Source organism: Syngnathus acus, chromosome 2 (assembly GCF_901709675.1).
Source record: "Syngnathus acus chromosome 2, fSynAcu1.2, whole genome shotgun sequence".
Lineage (NCBI taxonomy): Eukaryota > Metazoa > Chordata > Actinopteri > Syngnathiformes > Syngnathidae > Syngnathus > Syngnathus acus.
The window spans coordinates 2,336,523-2,353,858 of NC_051088.1; the positions used below are offsets into that span (position 1 = coordinate 2,336,523).

The 17,336-nt window shown below is 43.0% G+C and overlaps 1 protein-coding gene across 4 annotated transcripts in view; it reads right to left on the reverse strand.

Moving 5' to 3' along the window:
• The window catches only part of LOC119119497 (deoxyribonuclease-1-like 1), a 52,590-nt gene extending 35,733 nt beyond the window's left edge, over nucleotides 1-16,857 (reverse strand). For 2 of the 4 annotated variants that reach the window (XM_037245932.1, XM_037245929.1), the window contains exons 1-3: nucleotides 16,712-16,857; nucleotides 3,576-3,740; nucleotides 3,420-3,508 (exon numbers count right to left, since the gene is read on the reverse strand). In XM_037245932.1, the coding sequence (XP_037101827.1) occupies nucleotides 3,420-3,508; nucleotides 3,576-3,734 (248 nt within the window). In that variant the 5' untranslated portion in view covers nucleotides 3,735-3,740; nucleotides 16,712-16,857. Of the gene's footprint in view, nucleotides 1-3,407; nucleotides 3,509-3,575; nucleotides 3,741-16,711 lie in introns of all 4 variants that reach the window. The other 2 variants (XM_037245930.1, XM_037245928.1) reach the window with 1 other exon arrangement.
• Nucleotides 16,858-17,336: the final 479 nt, after the last annotated feature.

The following is a 17,336-nucleotide window of genomic DNA, read 5'->3' on the forward strand; positions in this document are numbered from 1 at the left end:
GCCTGGAGTATGAAGCTGTTGGTGAGTCTGGTGGTGTGGGACCGCAGGCTCCTGTACCTCTTCCCAGAGGGCAGAAGATCAAACAAAGAGTGAGCGGGGTGACTCACATCACTCACAATCGTGGTCGCCTTGCGGGTGAGATGGGAGGTGTAAATGTCCTTCAGGGAGGGGAGTGAAGCACCAGAGATGGGGACTCGAGTCACTGTGACTTGGACTCGAGTCGACTCGAGTCACTGTGACTTGGACTCGAGTCGACTCGAGTCGCTGTTTTGATGACTTGTGACTTGACTTGACAAAAATAAAAAAACTTGAGACTCGACTTGGACTTGGAAGTTAAAGACTCGGGACTTGACTTGACTTGGGACACGATGACTTGAATGACTTCCGTGTTATTTAGTTTATGTTTTCAGTTTGAATATAAAATTAATAATACATTTAAAAAAGTAATATCGATAACACGGTAGGAGCGCAGGCTGAGAATGGCGTTGTTATGATTGGATCGCTACCCTGTCAATCAATCAGTCGTGCCCTCTCTACCTACCGAACGTGTTTATTGGAGAATCACGCCCCTTTATATCAGACATGCGCAAACATGTCAGCGGGAGCGGTACCTTCGGCCATCGTAATTACCTTTATGACGGCAAAAGACGGACAGCACAGTGCAAGATATGCAACAGAAATATTTCAGACAGCCAGACGACAACTTCAAACTTTGTCCGTTTGAAGTTTATAGAGCTCTGGTGTCTCCAGATGTTACAGATGAAACATAAAATGTTTCTAATGCTCTTTAATGTGTTTCTTCTTTCAGATTTTTTTCAGATTATTTTTCATTTTTGCAACTCAAATGTGTCAGACACTGTCGGCAGACGTTCATTTGTTTAGATTGAGCTGTCAATCATTGTATGAGGTAATTTCTTTTTTGTTTGATTCCATGGTGTATTTTACTGAATATCAGTAATTACAGTGCAAATCCAAATTATTGTCGTATTTTTTAAACGAGTTCGACACATTGGACAATGATGGTTCTTAGTTACTTATATCTTGTCTTTTCACGTTACTAAGATCAGATTCTGCGGGTACAATTGCAATAATAAGGTGACTTGACTTGGACTTGACCTATTTAAGGACTTGACTTGGACTTGACTTGACCTATTTAAGGACTTGACTTGACTTGACTTGCCCAAGAAGAAAATGACTTGGGACTTACTTGAGACTTGAAGGTTAAGACTTGAGACTCACTTGAGACTTGCACATCAAAGTCAAAGTCAAAGTCAGCTTTATTGTCAATCCCTTCATATGTCAAGACACACAAAGAAACCGAAATTCCGTTTCCTCCATCCCACGGTGACGAGACATACAAGTAGGCGACACAAAACAAAAACGAGAAGGCACAAACCATAAATAATAAATAATAAATAAAATAAAATGCGCGATGAATAAATAACAGACCAATAACCCATTAAATAAGAGGGGCAAAACCGAGCCAGTGTGCATACAGCAGACAGCAAGAACAGGACGCTACATGTGTGACTTGGTCCCATCTCTGTGAAGCACCAATAATCTTACCAGCCGTGTTCACTATGCGCTGCAGGGCCTTCATGTTGTATTCAGTGTATATAAACTATGTATGAAATAACAATAATATAAACAACAATTTTATCGAATCATCCGTGTCACTCCAAATCAATAAATCCATCAGAATCTTCGTCTTCCGAGTCACTTGGAAAAACAAAACAAAACAAAGAAAACAAAAAAACACAGCTGTTGACCCCGGAAAGACGACATGCGCCGCGGACGTCAGACTAGATATCAAATAAATGTAATATAAACAACAATTTTATCGAACCATCCGTGTCACTCCAAATCAATAAATTCAGCAGAATCTTCGTCTTCCGTGTCACTTCAAAAAAATACACAAAAAAACACAGCTGTTGACACCGGAGTCCGTGCGCTGCTGACGTCAGCCTAGATATATCAAATAAATGTAATATAACCAATTTTAACGAACCACCCGTGTCACTCCAAATCATTAAATCCACCGGAATATTCATCCTCTGTGTAAAAAAAAAAAAAAACCAGCTGTCGATTCCGGACCTACGTGCGCACTGACGTCAGCCTCGTTGTCAGTTGGCGGCTCCAATTATTCCACAGATCTACGTATACAACTATATTGTAGCGTTACCAAAGTACCAGGCAAGACATGGGTTTGATAACCGGCTCTTTATTTCACAAATCAAGAGCTCAACATGTGAGCCAACACACGCAAGCACCCTGGATCGCTCTTTTTAGGCGATCTTTTTGAGCTCTCCATCTCCGTACATTACACTTTGTGACACCATATTTCACAGCCGCTTTGCAATTGTTTGAAGACTCTGCCTCATTTATCATCATCATCGTTTGCATCATAACTTCTCCTCAGCTGCCGGTTAACCTGGCCGATCGATCTTCGACCCACCTTTCTACAGATTGTCGCTACGTTTCTCCATTTTCTGTTATCTCTTCTCTTATTTTCTTCTCTTTTCTTTCTTACCGCTATTTTTTATTTTTCTTCTTTGTGCTACCGCTATTTTTATTTTTATTCTTCGTGACAGGGGTTTGCTTTGGCCGGGGGAGTTAAGTTCAGCATTCGCTTTAAAGATATCTGGCGCCATCTAGCGTTGTGAATGGGTATAATGTCTAGACACTGAATGTAAGACGACCCCCAGTTTTTCAGTCTTATTTCAATGCAAAAATCACCGTCTTATATTCGGGCCAATACGGTACATTTACCAAATATGCCACCATCCTTGCTCCTCATTCTCCAAACCTGCTTCTCTTTATCTCCGTCCATTTCGGTACTGGAAGCTTGCTGTGCCCACAAACGGCAATGATTATTTTGTCCTACATTAAGTCTATGCAGGTACACTTGCCATGTCTAAGGGCTGTGTATGTGACGTAGTAAGTACATAAATCCTTATTGCAGATTGGCTCTCGTCACCCGAGGTAAGTGTTCCTGTTTAAATTTACCAACATGAGCGAACCTCAAACCCATCACTGGTGCCACCCGGCTGGGATTTCCACCTATCTGCATTGACTTTATCTGTAATCGCATTGCGAGAATAGCTTGTGCTCGGCCTGATAGCAGCATAATTATAGTATCCTAAAAGTAACCCATCATTTACGGAAAACAAGTAATTCCAGCAGAAGTGTGAACGACAAGTTTGACTCTGTTCTTGGTGCCATTTGTTTACCTGCCAATCGGAAGTTTAAACACCTTGCACCAAATGCAAAAGTGCTGCGTGTATAGAGTCTGTCATTGGTGGAGAAAAAACGCGTTGACAATGTACTTAGGCTCACACGGCAAACTGATAGAAAGGAACATGACAACATTAAGTGGTAGCCCATGTGAAGTTGGCTTAAATCAGTACCTTTCACTGTACCTGTTGAGTGATGCCAGCAGAGTATTGACAAAGGAGCCATCAGAAGCCATCACTTCCTGGATGAGTGTGATGTCACAGCGAGAAGCGATCTATACACAGGGGCATTTGTGAGTGAATGAGTGAGTGGCTCGTGTGGTGTGCGCCTTTGTAAAGTACCCGTGTAAGCGTGTGCAGCACTCTATAGTTTGATGCCTTCTTAGAGTCAAGCTTCTGCACATTGTAGGCACAGATCCTGAAGGCTGAGACGCCCCCACCCCAAACCACGACACATAAGAAGGGCAGCAAGAGTCCAAGGTAAGGAGCACACCACGTCATAATCACCTGTGGAACAAAATACACATGAATTCTTATTTGCAGAGAAATCACTTGAAGGAAGTCTGGTCACATATGATGGTCGTAAGCAGTGTTGTACCTGAACGCGTTCAATGAACAAGAGTTCATGAACTCGTTCATATTTTGGACGAACATAAACTGAACGTAGCGCATTTTTGCTTTGTGAACATTTTTGTGAACACGCTAATTCTGGAGCCAATGAACAGTTATGAAGTGCTGTTTATTTCCGTTCAAGGATGCCAGGTTTTCTTTTCTTAGATTGCAAAACACACAGCAAACAAGGCTTAGACAAGGAAAACCGATTTGACAACCCCACCCGCAAACAGTTGCAAGTCATCAAAATGCGACGTGTGCATGGAGGAGCGAAGAAAGCAGTCGATGTAAACTCAGTCGCGCGACGAGCAGCCCCTTTCTTGTCAAATGGCAATGATAAGGTATCATCCTATGAGAGCATTCAGGAATTGTAGAAGTGGTAGCGCACTCAATGGCGTTGACCCACAAATTACTCTTAATGAGATGCATGTTGTTGTTTTAGTAATTTATTTGGGCTTTGCATATTTACATTAGCACTTTTAAGTCCCAAATTCTGAAGGTGTTCTGGTTCTTCTGGCAAACAAGTTAAGAAATATTAAGTTCACAAACAAATGAAGTTAGTAAAAGCTAATATGATGTTACTTTGAATCAGGCATGTCCAAAGACCGGCCCGCGGGGCAAATCCGGCCCCCGGTCAGATTTCATATGGCCCGCAGCTTCGGTCTTATAATGTATTATTTATGGCCCGCCTGCACTGTCAAACTGAATAAAAAAAAATTTTTAAATCGTGAAACTTGAAACTGTAATTCGTCAAATGGGACGTCAAACGCTGCGCGTTCGCTTCTCTTCCGGGGGGGGTGCTAATGGGACGTCAAACGCTGCGCGTTCGCTTCTCTTCCGGGGGGGAGGGGGGGGGGTGCTAATGGGACGTCAAACGCTTTGTGTGGCGGGCTCCATCTAGTGTGGAAACTGAGAAGTGCAACAGAGTTGAGCTCAAGCTTCTTGTGCGGGCCATATTCAATTATGTTTTCAGAATTTGCTGCGGGCCAATAAAAACTGGACCGTAGTTGGGACAACCCTGATCTAGAGCAGGGGTGTCAAACTCGTTTTTTTCGCGGGCCACATTGTAGTCATAGCTTCTTTCGAAGGGCCATTATGACTGTCAACCCAAATAAATGTATGAGCACCTCATATTATATACAGTAAAAGCTACAAAACAAACTGACAAATAACTCGTTTTCAAATCAGATGAGTAAAAACTGGTCAAATATTTAAAAAAAAAGATATTAAAAGTGACGACAATTTGCAATTCTAGTAATGACATACGAATTTGATGCACAATTTGTCTTCACGGGCCACAAAATGATGTGGCAGGCCATATCTGGCCCCCGGACCTTGAGTTTGATACCTTTGCCCTATACAGTCCTCAGGCTCCCCAACAATAGCGGTAGCAGTTTGCATTATTTTATTGCAATGTTTTTCCTTATTCAGATTTGTTTCAAGACTACAGTTCCAGTTAGACTTCACTTTGATGGTTAATGCAGTTATTGCAATTTTGTTGTTTTATCACAGTAGATTGGTTAAATTACATTTCAAAAACCAGAAGCCATTCATTTACAAATGTGATTGCACTTTAGTTTACATATTTAAATGTTCAGATATTAAGATGTGATAGACAGTTTTTGCATGATTTGAATAAGACAAAATAACATGCTTTTTCTCTCGAATATATTATGATCATTTGTGTCAGATGTACTGTAATTATTTTCTGTATAAAAAATAAATTCTGTGTTCAAAAAGTCTTTTTTTCAAACTTGAGTCTTGAAAAAGAGGGGGTCGTCTTATAATCAGGGTCATCTTATATTCGGGCCAATACAGTATTACTTTCTGAAAGATATTGTAAATAACGAGCAAAATTCACTTGTTTTAAGTTTTAATAAAAACAGACAACTTTGCATTACTTATAACTCCTGTTTAAAATGTTCATGAGGCAAAAATAATTTTAAACTCATGTAAATTTAAGGTATTTCATACAGTTTGTTCAGTGTTATTGGACTCTTCAGATATGAATGAAAGGCAGAATTTGTGTTTTTAGAGTTGTTCTCATCTGCCTGAATGGCTTATATTTGGTTATTTTGTCATTTAAAAAATAAAGACAATTGGGACAATGAAATTTGTTTTATAACAGTGCATGAAAATTTTGTAGTTAAAAAATGTCCGAAAAAACTATTGGCCCCCGGGCCCCTTCACTTTATCAAATCTGGCCCTCCTTTCAAAAAGTTTGGACACCCCTGCTTTAAATGTTTTGCACATTGAATACTTCAATAGTCATCCTTAATTTCCTACCTCAGTATGGCACCTACAGCAGATTGCGTTTGCACATTCTGGACCACAATTGTGCTTTTGTTTCAATTCATTAAAGAATTCAAGCAATTTTTTCATGCATTTGAGATTGTAAGGTGATAGCAGCATACTAGTGAATGGAGTGGAAGAAAACAATGAGAAAATGCCAATATGCCAGCGTGTAAAAGCTTGCAGCAACCTTCATTTTTGATTTGGGGGAAGAAAAGAACTATCAACTTTTCATTTTTTGAACCATGTACGTAGTTATAAAAAATAAAAAAGCTAACCATGAACTGAACAAGTTCATTTTAAAATTTGTGAACTGAACTTTGAACTATTTTGTATAGAAAATAAACTCTCCCAACACTGGTAGTAAGGTCATGGGTGGAGGAGATTTATACACGGCTGGCTGACAGGCCCGAGAGTTGGATTTTTGAACTGGTGCAGTGCAAAAGTGCCTGAGAGATTGTTAATATCAATATGAAACTATTCGAGAGAGAGCGAGAGAGACTGTTAACGTCTTGAAGAGACAGTTGTTTCTATGGCGTTAACTTTTCAACCATCCCGTACTCAGGAAGCACTATTATTCCACAATGATTACGCTGGAGATGCTTGGTCATGTTACTCATGTTTCCTTTCATGTACAGGACATGCGTCAAGTATCGTTTGCACACAGTAACATTTCTGTTGACGGCTTTCAGTCTCAACGGCGAAACCAAAGTTTACCCACACAGGAGATTTAAACTAAACCTGTGCTTCTTCATACTTTTGTTTCTCGACTCCTTGGCTTGTGCTGGACATGCCTCCATGTTAGCTTTCTCTGGCTTCTGTGAGTGTGAGATACACTAGCTATTGCCAGTTGTGTAGCTACAGTAAAATAAGCCACGTCTTTAAGAGTGAGAGACATGTGTTTGACGGGCATGCTTCTGGTCTCTCCTGGGTTTGGGAGAAGAAAAAGGGCAAAATAGTGGCTGCACTTTTGGAACCAGCAAAAAAAAAAATAAATAAATAAATAAATCATACACTTATCTCTGGCAACATTTACACGCATTTTTTCAAAACAAAAAGACCAAACTAATCGATCAGGGCTCCAGACATTTGGTTGCATTTTGCCACCAAAATCCGAGAAAGTCCAAGTAATATTTTCATCTACTCGCGCATGCGTGACCAATAAATTTGGATATTTTTTTCATTCAATATTTTTGTCGCTGACTATGTTCCTCACTTCAGCCCACGATCTTGCGTTAATAAATGAGCTGATAATAATAATAATAATTCATTCAATTTATACAGCGCTTTTCAATAACCCAAAGACGCTTTACATGGAATAAAAAAAGAGTGGAGGGGGGGGTGGAGACAGTAGGTTATAGTTAACAAGACATCGGTCAGCAGTGCGAAGGAGATGGATGGAGGAGCAGGAGGGGCGGGAGCGGAGGTTGTTGAGGTTGCCAGTACGGGAGGTGGGGGTGACGGGGGGTTGGTAGTCCAAAAAGAGGAGATGGGTGAGCATTCGGTGAAATGCCGGTCAGATGTAGCGGCGACGGCGAAGGATCCCAGCCTCGTGTGAAAGCAGCAGTGGACCAGGTGGTGATGCCGGTCGACCTCGACTGCACCCGCTCGAACGGCAGGCCCCAACACACCACGGCGGCACACAACAGAGCCACAGTTGGCGAGCCCGCAGGGAGTGGAGCCCGTCCCCCAAGGACGCCGAACGGAAGGCCAGAGAGCCGGGCCAGAGCTGCCGTCGAGTCCACAGCAGGCGGCCACAGGCTCCGAGTCGGGAGGCAGGAGGGTCCGGTGGTGGTTTTGGCCAGTTGGCTGTTGGCCAGCTGGCTAACGTAGTTGGTAGTCCGAGGGAGAGGAAACAGATAGGTGAGAGCGGAGCTGCGGGGATGCGAGGTGGACGGAAGACAACACGAGAAAAATAAAAGAAGAGACGGGTGCACTGAAAACGGGAAAACGAAAAACAAGTAACGGACACGGTCCGGGATAGAAGCGGCAGTCAACAAATCTGACGCCAGCGTGCTCTAACCCGGAAGACAACAGACGGTGGCTGATTTGCCAACTGACCTTGAGGGTGTATTCAGACCTGACTGTTTGGTCCACTTCAAATGGACCAGGGTTCGATTGTAACGCTAGTCCAGACCTTTTGTGCAGGTGTGAATACATGCAAACAAATCCTGGTGCGGATTAAAGAAACAGACCGAGACCCGCTGGTCTCGGTTCGCTTCCAAACGAACTCTGGTGCGGTTCACTTCAGGTGTGAATACAAACAGCGTTGATCTGAAGCAACAGCACAAATATGCAGAGCAGGAATGCAACGCATAGGACTTGCATGTTTTCCTCCATTTCCGGGTCTGCGCTCTGCGTGCCGCCCTGGTCATTGCTGTCCAATGGGAGCACAGATCGTCACAAGTGTGGATGTGTATACTTCACTTGCAAAATGTACAGTCTAAATAGGAACCGCATCAAACCAAAAAGAATTAAGTCCACTTTTTGTTCGGACCAAACAAAGCGGACTAAAGGACATTTCTGGTATGAATACACCCCAAGTTAACAACAATACTTTTTACAAGGAATGAAAATAAATAGTTGTGTTCATGTTATCTTCGTTTCTCACGGATGTGGCAACTATGGCTGCATGGGCCAGGCCAAAATGGCTGCCTACAGTTACAACAGCACAAGAGCATGCCGGTCTAAGCACAACAGCGATTGGACATGACCTTGCGGAGGCAGAGCTTTTCACCAGCTCGGACAGGCACATACACATTCACGGTAGCCTGTAAATGCATCCATGTAAAATCAAGTACCAAAAACCCACAGTCCATTCGAGCGTATTGTCCCGTGCAGAGTGGAATGACTGGTGTAATATTTTACCGTGTACTGTTGCACCCCTGGTTAGGACGCACTTTTGTAGCATGTTAAGTGCACAAACGTCACAATCGTAGCTCACGAGTACTGTTTTAAAATGCCGCTCCCTGTTCTCGAGATTGCCTTTCTTTGCCAATGCCATCAGTGCATTGCAGATCAAACAAACAAGCTTTAAATAAGAATAGACAAAATTCAAGATTCAAGAGTTTTTATTCGCCATGTTTGAGCGTGCCAAACAAGGAATTTGACTTTGGTACATCACAGCCTCTGTTCAACATTTAGGTGACTAACAACACTCAGGGCATGTGAAAAATGACAAGTATTCTCAAACATCCCTTGCTCTTAAACTCCCAGGAGGGCAAGGAAAAACTCAAAACTCCAACTAGGGGAAATGAGAAACCTTGAGAAGAGACCACAGATGGGAGGGTCCCTCTTCCAGGATGACCAGGCTGCAATGGATGCAGAAAGGACACATAGTACAAACAGTGTAGACAATTCAAAAAAAGGTGTGGAGAGCAGGATGTTATTGCACAGCAATGACTCTGAGACTCTAAGAGTGGTGTGAGTTCATCAGAGCAACAGCCTGGGGGAAGAAGCTGTCTCTGTCTGCTGGTTTTGGCATACAGAGCTCTATAACACCGTCCGGATGGGAGTACTTTAAACAGACTGCAACCTGGGTGAGAAGGGCCTGTAGAGATGTTACTTGCACGTTTCCTGGTCCTGGACAGGTACAAGTCTTGGATAGATGGGAGGTTGATTCCAAATAATGCAGCTTGTAGGAATTTACATTTATGCTAACCATACGTTGTACTATGATAATTACTTTTCATTTGCATTTACTGAGAAGGTCTGGAGAGGCTAGCGCAGACACTTTTGAGGGGTGGCGCTTTAAGGTAGCCGCAGTGTTTGTTGTCGGCGTGTGTTCCGACTTTTAAATTTTTTTTAATTAGTTTTTAGTCGTGTTTTTTAAAGTCTCTTTTCACGGCAGCCTGCGTGGAACAGTTTTTGCTTCATGCGTGGCCATCGATAAAGTTGAAAGGAGCTGGAAGGATTGAATATTTACAAATACTCTCCGCATTTCCTAATGAGCCTAAGGAAACACGCTGCCCAGCTAAATGGGAATATGAAACAAAAGCTGTCAAACATCAGGATATCCCACAAAAGAAGTCGCGCAAGAGGACCTAAAGCCGGTAAAAACAGAAGGCAGAAAATAATCATAGAAGGACACAGACCGAATCCCAAACAAAGGAAGGGAGTGCCCTGTCTGCAATACGGTGTGTGAAACCTGAACGAGAGCAACCGCGGATGCCAAAGTTAACTCTGCAACGCGAGGTCATTGATAAATAAGACGTATGAATATGAAATATTGCTGAAAACCCTAGATGCAGACATCGGGTGCGTTACTGAAACGTGGGCTCACAATAATATACCGGATGAATCAGTCAGTCAAGGATTACCAACTATTTAGGAGAGACAGGAACGGCAAAAGTGGAGGGGGCGTGGCTGTGTACTGTCATGACAGACTGCAGGCAAAAAGGAGAAAGGATTTGGAGAACGATGACATTGAGTGTGCATGGGTACAACCGCGTCAAACCCCCAGCAGTGTCTCAACTATATTTGTGGGGAATCTGTACCACCCGCCCTGGGCAAATAAAAAACTGTGCCAAGACAAACTTCTGGAATATCTAATAAATACTAAAGACACAATTAAAGCGTCTTTCCCCCACATGAGATTGTATTTATGTGGAAATTTTAATAAACTGCCTACAAAAATGTTAAACTCCTCCCACCCTGAGATTCGGCAGGCAGTCAAACGTCAGACCCGAGGGCAGGCAACTCTAGACTTGATTTTTACCAAGATGGCTAAACTTTACAGCCCCCCAACCACCCTTGCCCCCTTGGGTTCCAGTGACCGCAAGTGTTTGGTGATGAGCCCCTTAAATTCAACAGGGCAGAAACAATGGGTGAAACGTAGGAGGGGCCGGTTAGTGACGACAGAAAGAAAAGAGGCTCTGTCAACATGCATCGCTATGACCGACTGGTCTGCTGTCTATGAGGCTGAGGACATCACTGCCAAGGCGTCAAGTTTTAACAACTATATCTAGACAGCAATGGACATATGCATCCCTGTGAGACAGAAAAAAATAACTGCGGCTAAACCATGGATGACGGAGAAAATAAAACAGGCTATAAAGAAAAGACAAAAAGCGTATAATAAATAGGGGAAAGTGGGAAAATGGAGAGAAATTAGAAACTCTGTCCAAAGACTCATACACAAGGCAAAAACAACATACTATAAAAATGAAATGTAAAACTTAAAAAAAAAAAAGAACCCCAAGGAGTGGTGGGATTTTATAAATAAAGGCCTAGGACAAACTACCGTTTTTTTCCGTGTATAATACGCAAAATGTAACTAATTTATTGTCCTAAAATCTGGGGTGCGCATTATACATGGGTACAATTTTTTTTACATTTTTTTTTTTAATTTAATTTTTTTTTTTTTTTTTTTTTTTAAGAAAATCATGGTACTGGTACGAGTATTGATTTATGTATTGTTCTCTTCTTGTCATGTTGTGAAAGAATGTGGGTTGAATAAATACCGAAAGAACAATAGTGTGTTTGTACTGTGCTCTGGTCATTTCGTCAAAGAAGGGATAATAGTCCTCTTCTCTTCTTGACTGACAATGAGATAGTTTAATACAATCAGCAAATAACAAAATGCGTATTACAGGTAATATTTTATTTCACAACACTTTGCCTTGTTCCTTTCGTCTCTGCTGTTCACTTCAAACACGCTCCATACGAACGCAATGCTCTCGTATCAGACGCTTGCTCGATCACCTGCTCGTTTGCTGTCACAATGTACCCTACACAAATCCGAAACATTTGTTGCGGCTCCGAGTCACGACGATGGGCAAGTTTTGGTTTCCAAGGGTGTTTTTATTCCTCTTCAACGTCTCTCCCATACAGAGCCGCCTTTTTCACGTCCGCACGTCACTTTCCTCTCTTTTCATCTGATCGCGGTGGTGCCTTTACGGGCAGTCGGAGAAATCAACGCCAAAAAAAAAAATACATCCAGCCTAGTTAAGACCATACCAAAGACTATAAAAATGGGACCCATTGCCTCCCTGCGTGTGTGACGATCATTGGGACTTTTAAAAAAAAAAAAAAAAAAAAAAAAAAAAAAAAAAAAAAAAATTGGGTGCGTATTATACATGGGTACAGGCTTTTTTCCAGCATCAACATGCCATTGTTAGGGTGCGTATTATACATGGGGGCGTATTATACACGGAAAAAAACGGTAAATCATCATCTGATGCAAAAATCAGAATACAGGGAGTAGAAGAAAACAAAGCTGCAGAAGCTCTGAACAACTTCTTTGCCAAATCATGGACTAATACAATGCCCTATTGTGTTTTCCCCTTACCTAGACCTACACAAAGTAACATCTGCAGTATAGGTAAGATGAAGCTAGCCCTCACTCGGTTGGACCCCCGGAAAGCAAGTGGGCCAGACGGTATTCCAACCTGGCTGCTTAAAGAACTGGCAGAGGACCTGGCTCCGGTCATTACACCTCTGGCCAACTGCTCATACCAGCAGGGGTGTGTCCCTGATATATGGAAAGAGTCAAACGTCTGTCCCATACCCAAAGGCCAAAACATTGGCTCAATATCAGACTGGCATCCCATCTCACTAACCTCTTGTGTAGGGAAAATAATAGAAAGATTTGTGTTGAAAAAAACTAATGCCCACAGTGCTTGACGCGTGTAAGAACCAATATGCATATCTGCCTAAGCACAGTACTACAACGGCCTAAGTCAGGGCAATGCACACCTGGCTCACTGAAACTGACTCCAAACCAACAATGGTGAGAGTACTGTTGGCAGACATGTCCAAAGCCTTCGATAAAATCGACCACGGGATCCTGATGCAAAACATACTGGACCTAAAACTGTGCCCATCTCTGACAGCCTGGCTACACAGCTATATCACAGGGAGGAGACAAAGAGTGGTGGCAAATGGGGCTTATAGCCCCTGGATTGAAGTCACATCTGGGGTGCCACAAGGGGGTGTAGTTTCCCCATATGTCTTCCTCCTTGATATGGCCACCCGGGATGCTTTGTTTGCGGACACTCTTGATGTTGGCTATCCAGATGACATCGGGCTGTCAATCGAGCAGCGATCCCCATATCCAGCATCATGTCAGACTCATCAATGTGCCTGGAGGGACAAAGGCTGGACGAATGGGCAGCAAAGCATAAAATGATACTCAACAGGAAAAGTCGGTTGAACTCCGGATATGTTTTGCACGAAACCCACCACAACCTGCCCCACTGATGCTGGGGGGCCAGGAGGTACCTGTTGTGGAAACTACAAAGTATCTAGGATACCACCTACACCAAAACCTGACTGGAGATGTACACATTGAAAACGCAATAAAAACTGCCTCCAAGCGGTTGCTCTAACAGTGATGGTGAGACAAGGGCTACCTGCAGATAACCTTATCACTATCTACACCACTTTCATTAGGTAGTGTCTGGAGTACAATTCAGTGCTCGTGGTGGGCTGCTCTAAAAGACAACAAGCAGAGCTCGAGCGAGTCCAGACAGGTGCCTGCAAAATCATCAGAAGGAGAGCAGGTAACTTCTCACAACCCCTACCATCACTCCAGACCAGGAGGGAGGAGGCTGCAGTGAAGCTGGTCAGAGACATGCATGATCAGCAACATCCTCTGCAGGACCTGCTACCTCCAACACGAGGCAGCTGCACTGCCAGGACTTTGAGGAACCAACAAAAGCTGGCTGAATCTGAACCCAGGGCCAAGACCAACAGGCTGAGAAACTCCACCTTGTATACTGCAGTCAGGCTGTATAATGACATTATTTAGACATTATTTAAACAAGCAAAACAGCATGGCCACCAGAACTGACACTTTTTCCATGCCCATGCCCAGAACTTTTTCCATGCCCTGCTGCCTTGAAAAACATGTCTTGCTTTTTTTGATATTTAATCTTTACATTTCTTGTTGTTGTTATTGTAAAGTTCTGCTGTTTTTTCAGTGGGGCCTTTTTGGCTCCACTGCAAGCATGAATTAATAAAGTCACATCAAAGACATGGGCAAACTACGGCCCGCGGGCCGCATCCGGCCCACGGGGCTGTTTAATCCGGCCCGCCAAACTGGAATAAATTGTATTATAATACATTGTTTTGGGTCATTTTCCCTTCAATGATTGCATTTCCCCAGTAGATAGAGAAACGCCCGCCCGCGCATTTACTCCCTTAACCCGCGTCAGAAAGCGCGGTGCACACATGTCGTTTATATTACTTCACACAAACACTACATCCATCTGCTCCTGGTTCGGCCCCCCGGTCAAAATTTAGAACCCAATTCGGCCCGCAAGTCAAAAGGTTTGCCCACCCCTGGGCTAGCGTGACCTCAGGTGGCGCTGCGGCGGGAAATCTCCACGGCAGACATCAAACTTGCGGAGAGGACAAGACAACTTTTTTGTTGGCAGGCCAGCTGAAGGACCTCAAACCACACACCAATTAAGACAACTTATTTTTGACAGTCCAGTTGAAGGACATCAAACCATGCACCAATGATCCTCCTCTGTGAAACTTCAGCCTCATGAAGGGCGGACACAACCCCTCCTCAATTATTGCCACAGCAGGACCGGGCTGAAACACAATTATCAACATGGCGGCCAACAACACATTCACGCACACACAAACTGCAAGGCCCACCCTTTTGATGAAATGTGGTGTATGAAGTCTATTTTAGGGAAATGCATTCTTTGTCACTCTGCATCGCTACCTTCGAGGCTAGGGACGGATGTGAGCCGGAGCTCAACTCAGAAAATTGGCTTGCTGTTATTAGACCATTTTGGTAGGAATAAATACTTTGATTGTGTCACTGATGCGATAGACGAGTGTGTGTGTTTATTCCTGCACCCACCTAACGAGCACCTCGGAACTCCACAAAGGGATACGTTTAAGACTCTATTAGTCAATTGGTCATTTAAAAAGAGTGGATTTTTTTGCCTTCAAGATATATCTCAACAGCTCTGATTGCTGGCTCGATCTGGATGTTACAGTTAATTTAATGAATGAATTCTCACCAAAGGGAGCAGCGCTCAAATTTCGATGTACTGTGTACAACGACAATAAAGGCGATTCTGATTCTAATTGTTGAAAACATATTTGATCCACTGGTGAAAGGAGACGATGAATCTCATCTATAACTGCTTCACACAACAAGGCTTATGGAGGAATAGTTATGTTTGTATTATTGCCACTATTTTATGTTATATTTTATGTTATATTGTTAATTTATGCAATATGTTTTTGTAAAGCACTTTGTTTCGTTTTTTTCTTCCGGCGCTGGAAGAGCGGCAGCCCTTACAGCAGCTCTGTTGTTTTTATCTCCTGTTTGTTCTTCTCCTTCTTCTTCTTCTCCTTTTGGCTTTTTCCCTCAGGGGTCGCCACGGCGAACCATCTGTTTCCATCTCCCCCTATCCTGTGCATCCTCTTCTCTCATCCCAGCTAACTTCATGTCCTCTTTCACTTCATCCATAAATCGCCTCTTTGGTCTTCCTCTTGACCTCCTGTTTGTTCTTCTTAATTTTCTTAAATGAAGGCTGCTGTATTCTGGAATTTTCACAGGTGGAACCATCTTATCCTTATTATTAGTCAGGTTGTGGAGGCAGCAGCTTCACCAGGAGAGCCCAAACTTCCCTCTCCCCAGTCACTTCTTCCAGAGGGATCCGAAGGCATTCCCAGGCCAGCTGGGAGACAGTTTCCCCAGAAAGTCCTGGGTCGTCCTGGTGGTCACCTGCTGGTGGGACATGCCTGGAACACCTCACCAAGGAGGCATTCAGGAGGCATGCTAATCAAATGCCCTCATTTTACAAACCAGATTCAGTTGAAGTTGGGAAAGTGTGTAAAATGTAAATAAAAACAAAATACAACGATTTGAAAATCCTTCTCAACCCATATTCAACTGACTTCACTCCAAAGACAACATATTTAATGTTCAAACTGATAAACTTAATTGTTTTTTGCCAAATAATAATTAACTTAGAATTTCATGGCTGCAACACGTCCAGTAGAAGCTGGGAAAGGTGGCAAAAAATACTGGGAAAGCTGAGAAAAGCAAATATATGGGGAATCACGGCGTTTGCGTGTTGAGGCTTGTGGGCAGCAAAGATCGACGATCGAGCGAGCTCAACATTGACAAGGAGGGAGCAGAACCAGTCAAGTGACGTTCACATTAGTAACATGTTAAGCTCATAGAAAGTTACTACATTTTCAACTGTTATTTTTCGGTAATTTGAATGACTTTTAACAGCGTAAGCCACAAACAACGTGGGTTAGCTGGCAACTGCTATCAAATATAACTCGTTGCTGCTATTTAGTTTAGTTATTGTCTAGTTCGTCTAATTGTCGTTCTGGCCAGGTCGCACCAGCAAATCTGGATTTGTTAAATAAACTTTAATTAACAGAAATACAGATAATTTAACTACAAATTGTCTGGACGCCCATGTTGCTTCACGAAGCAGAGAATATTTGCGTGTATTTGTTCACAAGTGTTTTTATAGAAATGTACACGCCCTTTTGTACAAGCGGGTACAATTAACAACGACTATCACGACTCCTGTACGGGGACCAAAGCTCTTTTGTTCTTTAGTTTGCTCAGTTACGAATGTTCTTACCTGAGCCCAAAGTTTAGTGTTGATTTTTATGACGAGTCATGCAAGAGAAGCGAAGACTTGGCAGGGTGGGGTTTCTCTCTCTTTCTCGCTCTCTCTCTGAACCAGTCTCTACCTGCTCACACCTTCCGCAACAGTGGAACAACCCCCAAGTATGCTGCATTCAGAGCCTGTCGGAAAAAAAAACATTCTGACAGCGAGGTGTGTGTGTGTGTGTGTGTGTGTGCGTGTGTGTGTGTGTGTGTGTGTGTGTGTGTGTGTGTGTGTGTGTGTGTGTGTGTGTGTGTGTGTGTGTGTGTGTGTGTGTGTGTGTGTGTGTGTGCATGCGCGTGTGTGTGCATGCGCGCGCGGGTGTGCGTGCACCTGCGTGTGCGTGTTTTTGGGTACTGGCAGAATCTGGACAAAAATGCAAATGGTCTTAAAGGTACACGCTGATTTCAGCCCTAAATTTCACACCATTAAAGTCAAAGTCAAAGTCAAAGTCAGCTTTATTGTCAATCCCTTCATATGTCAAGACACACAAAGAAACCGAAATTCCGTTTCCTCCATCCCACGGTGACGAGACATACAAGTAGGCGACACAAAACAAAAACAAGAAGGCACAAACCATAAATAATAAATAATAAAT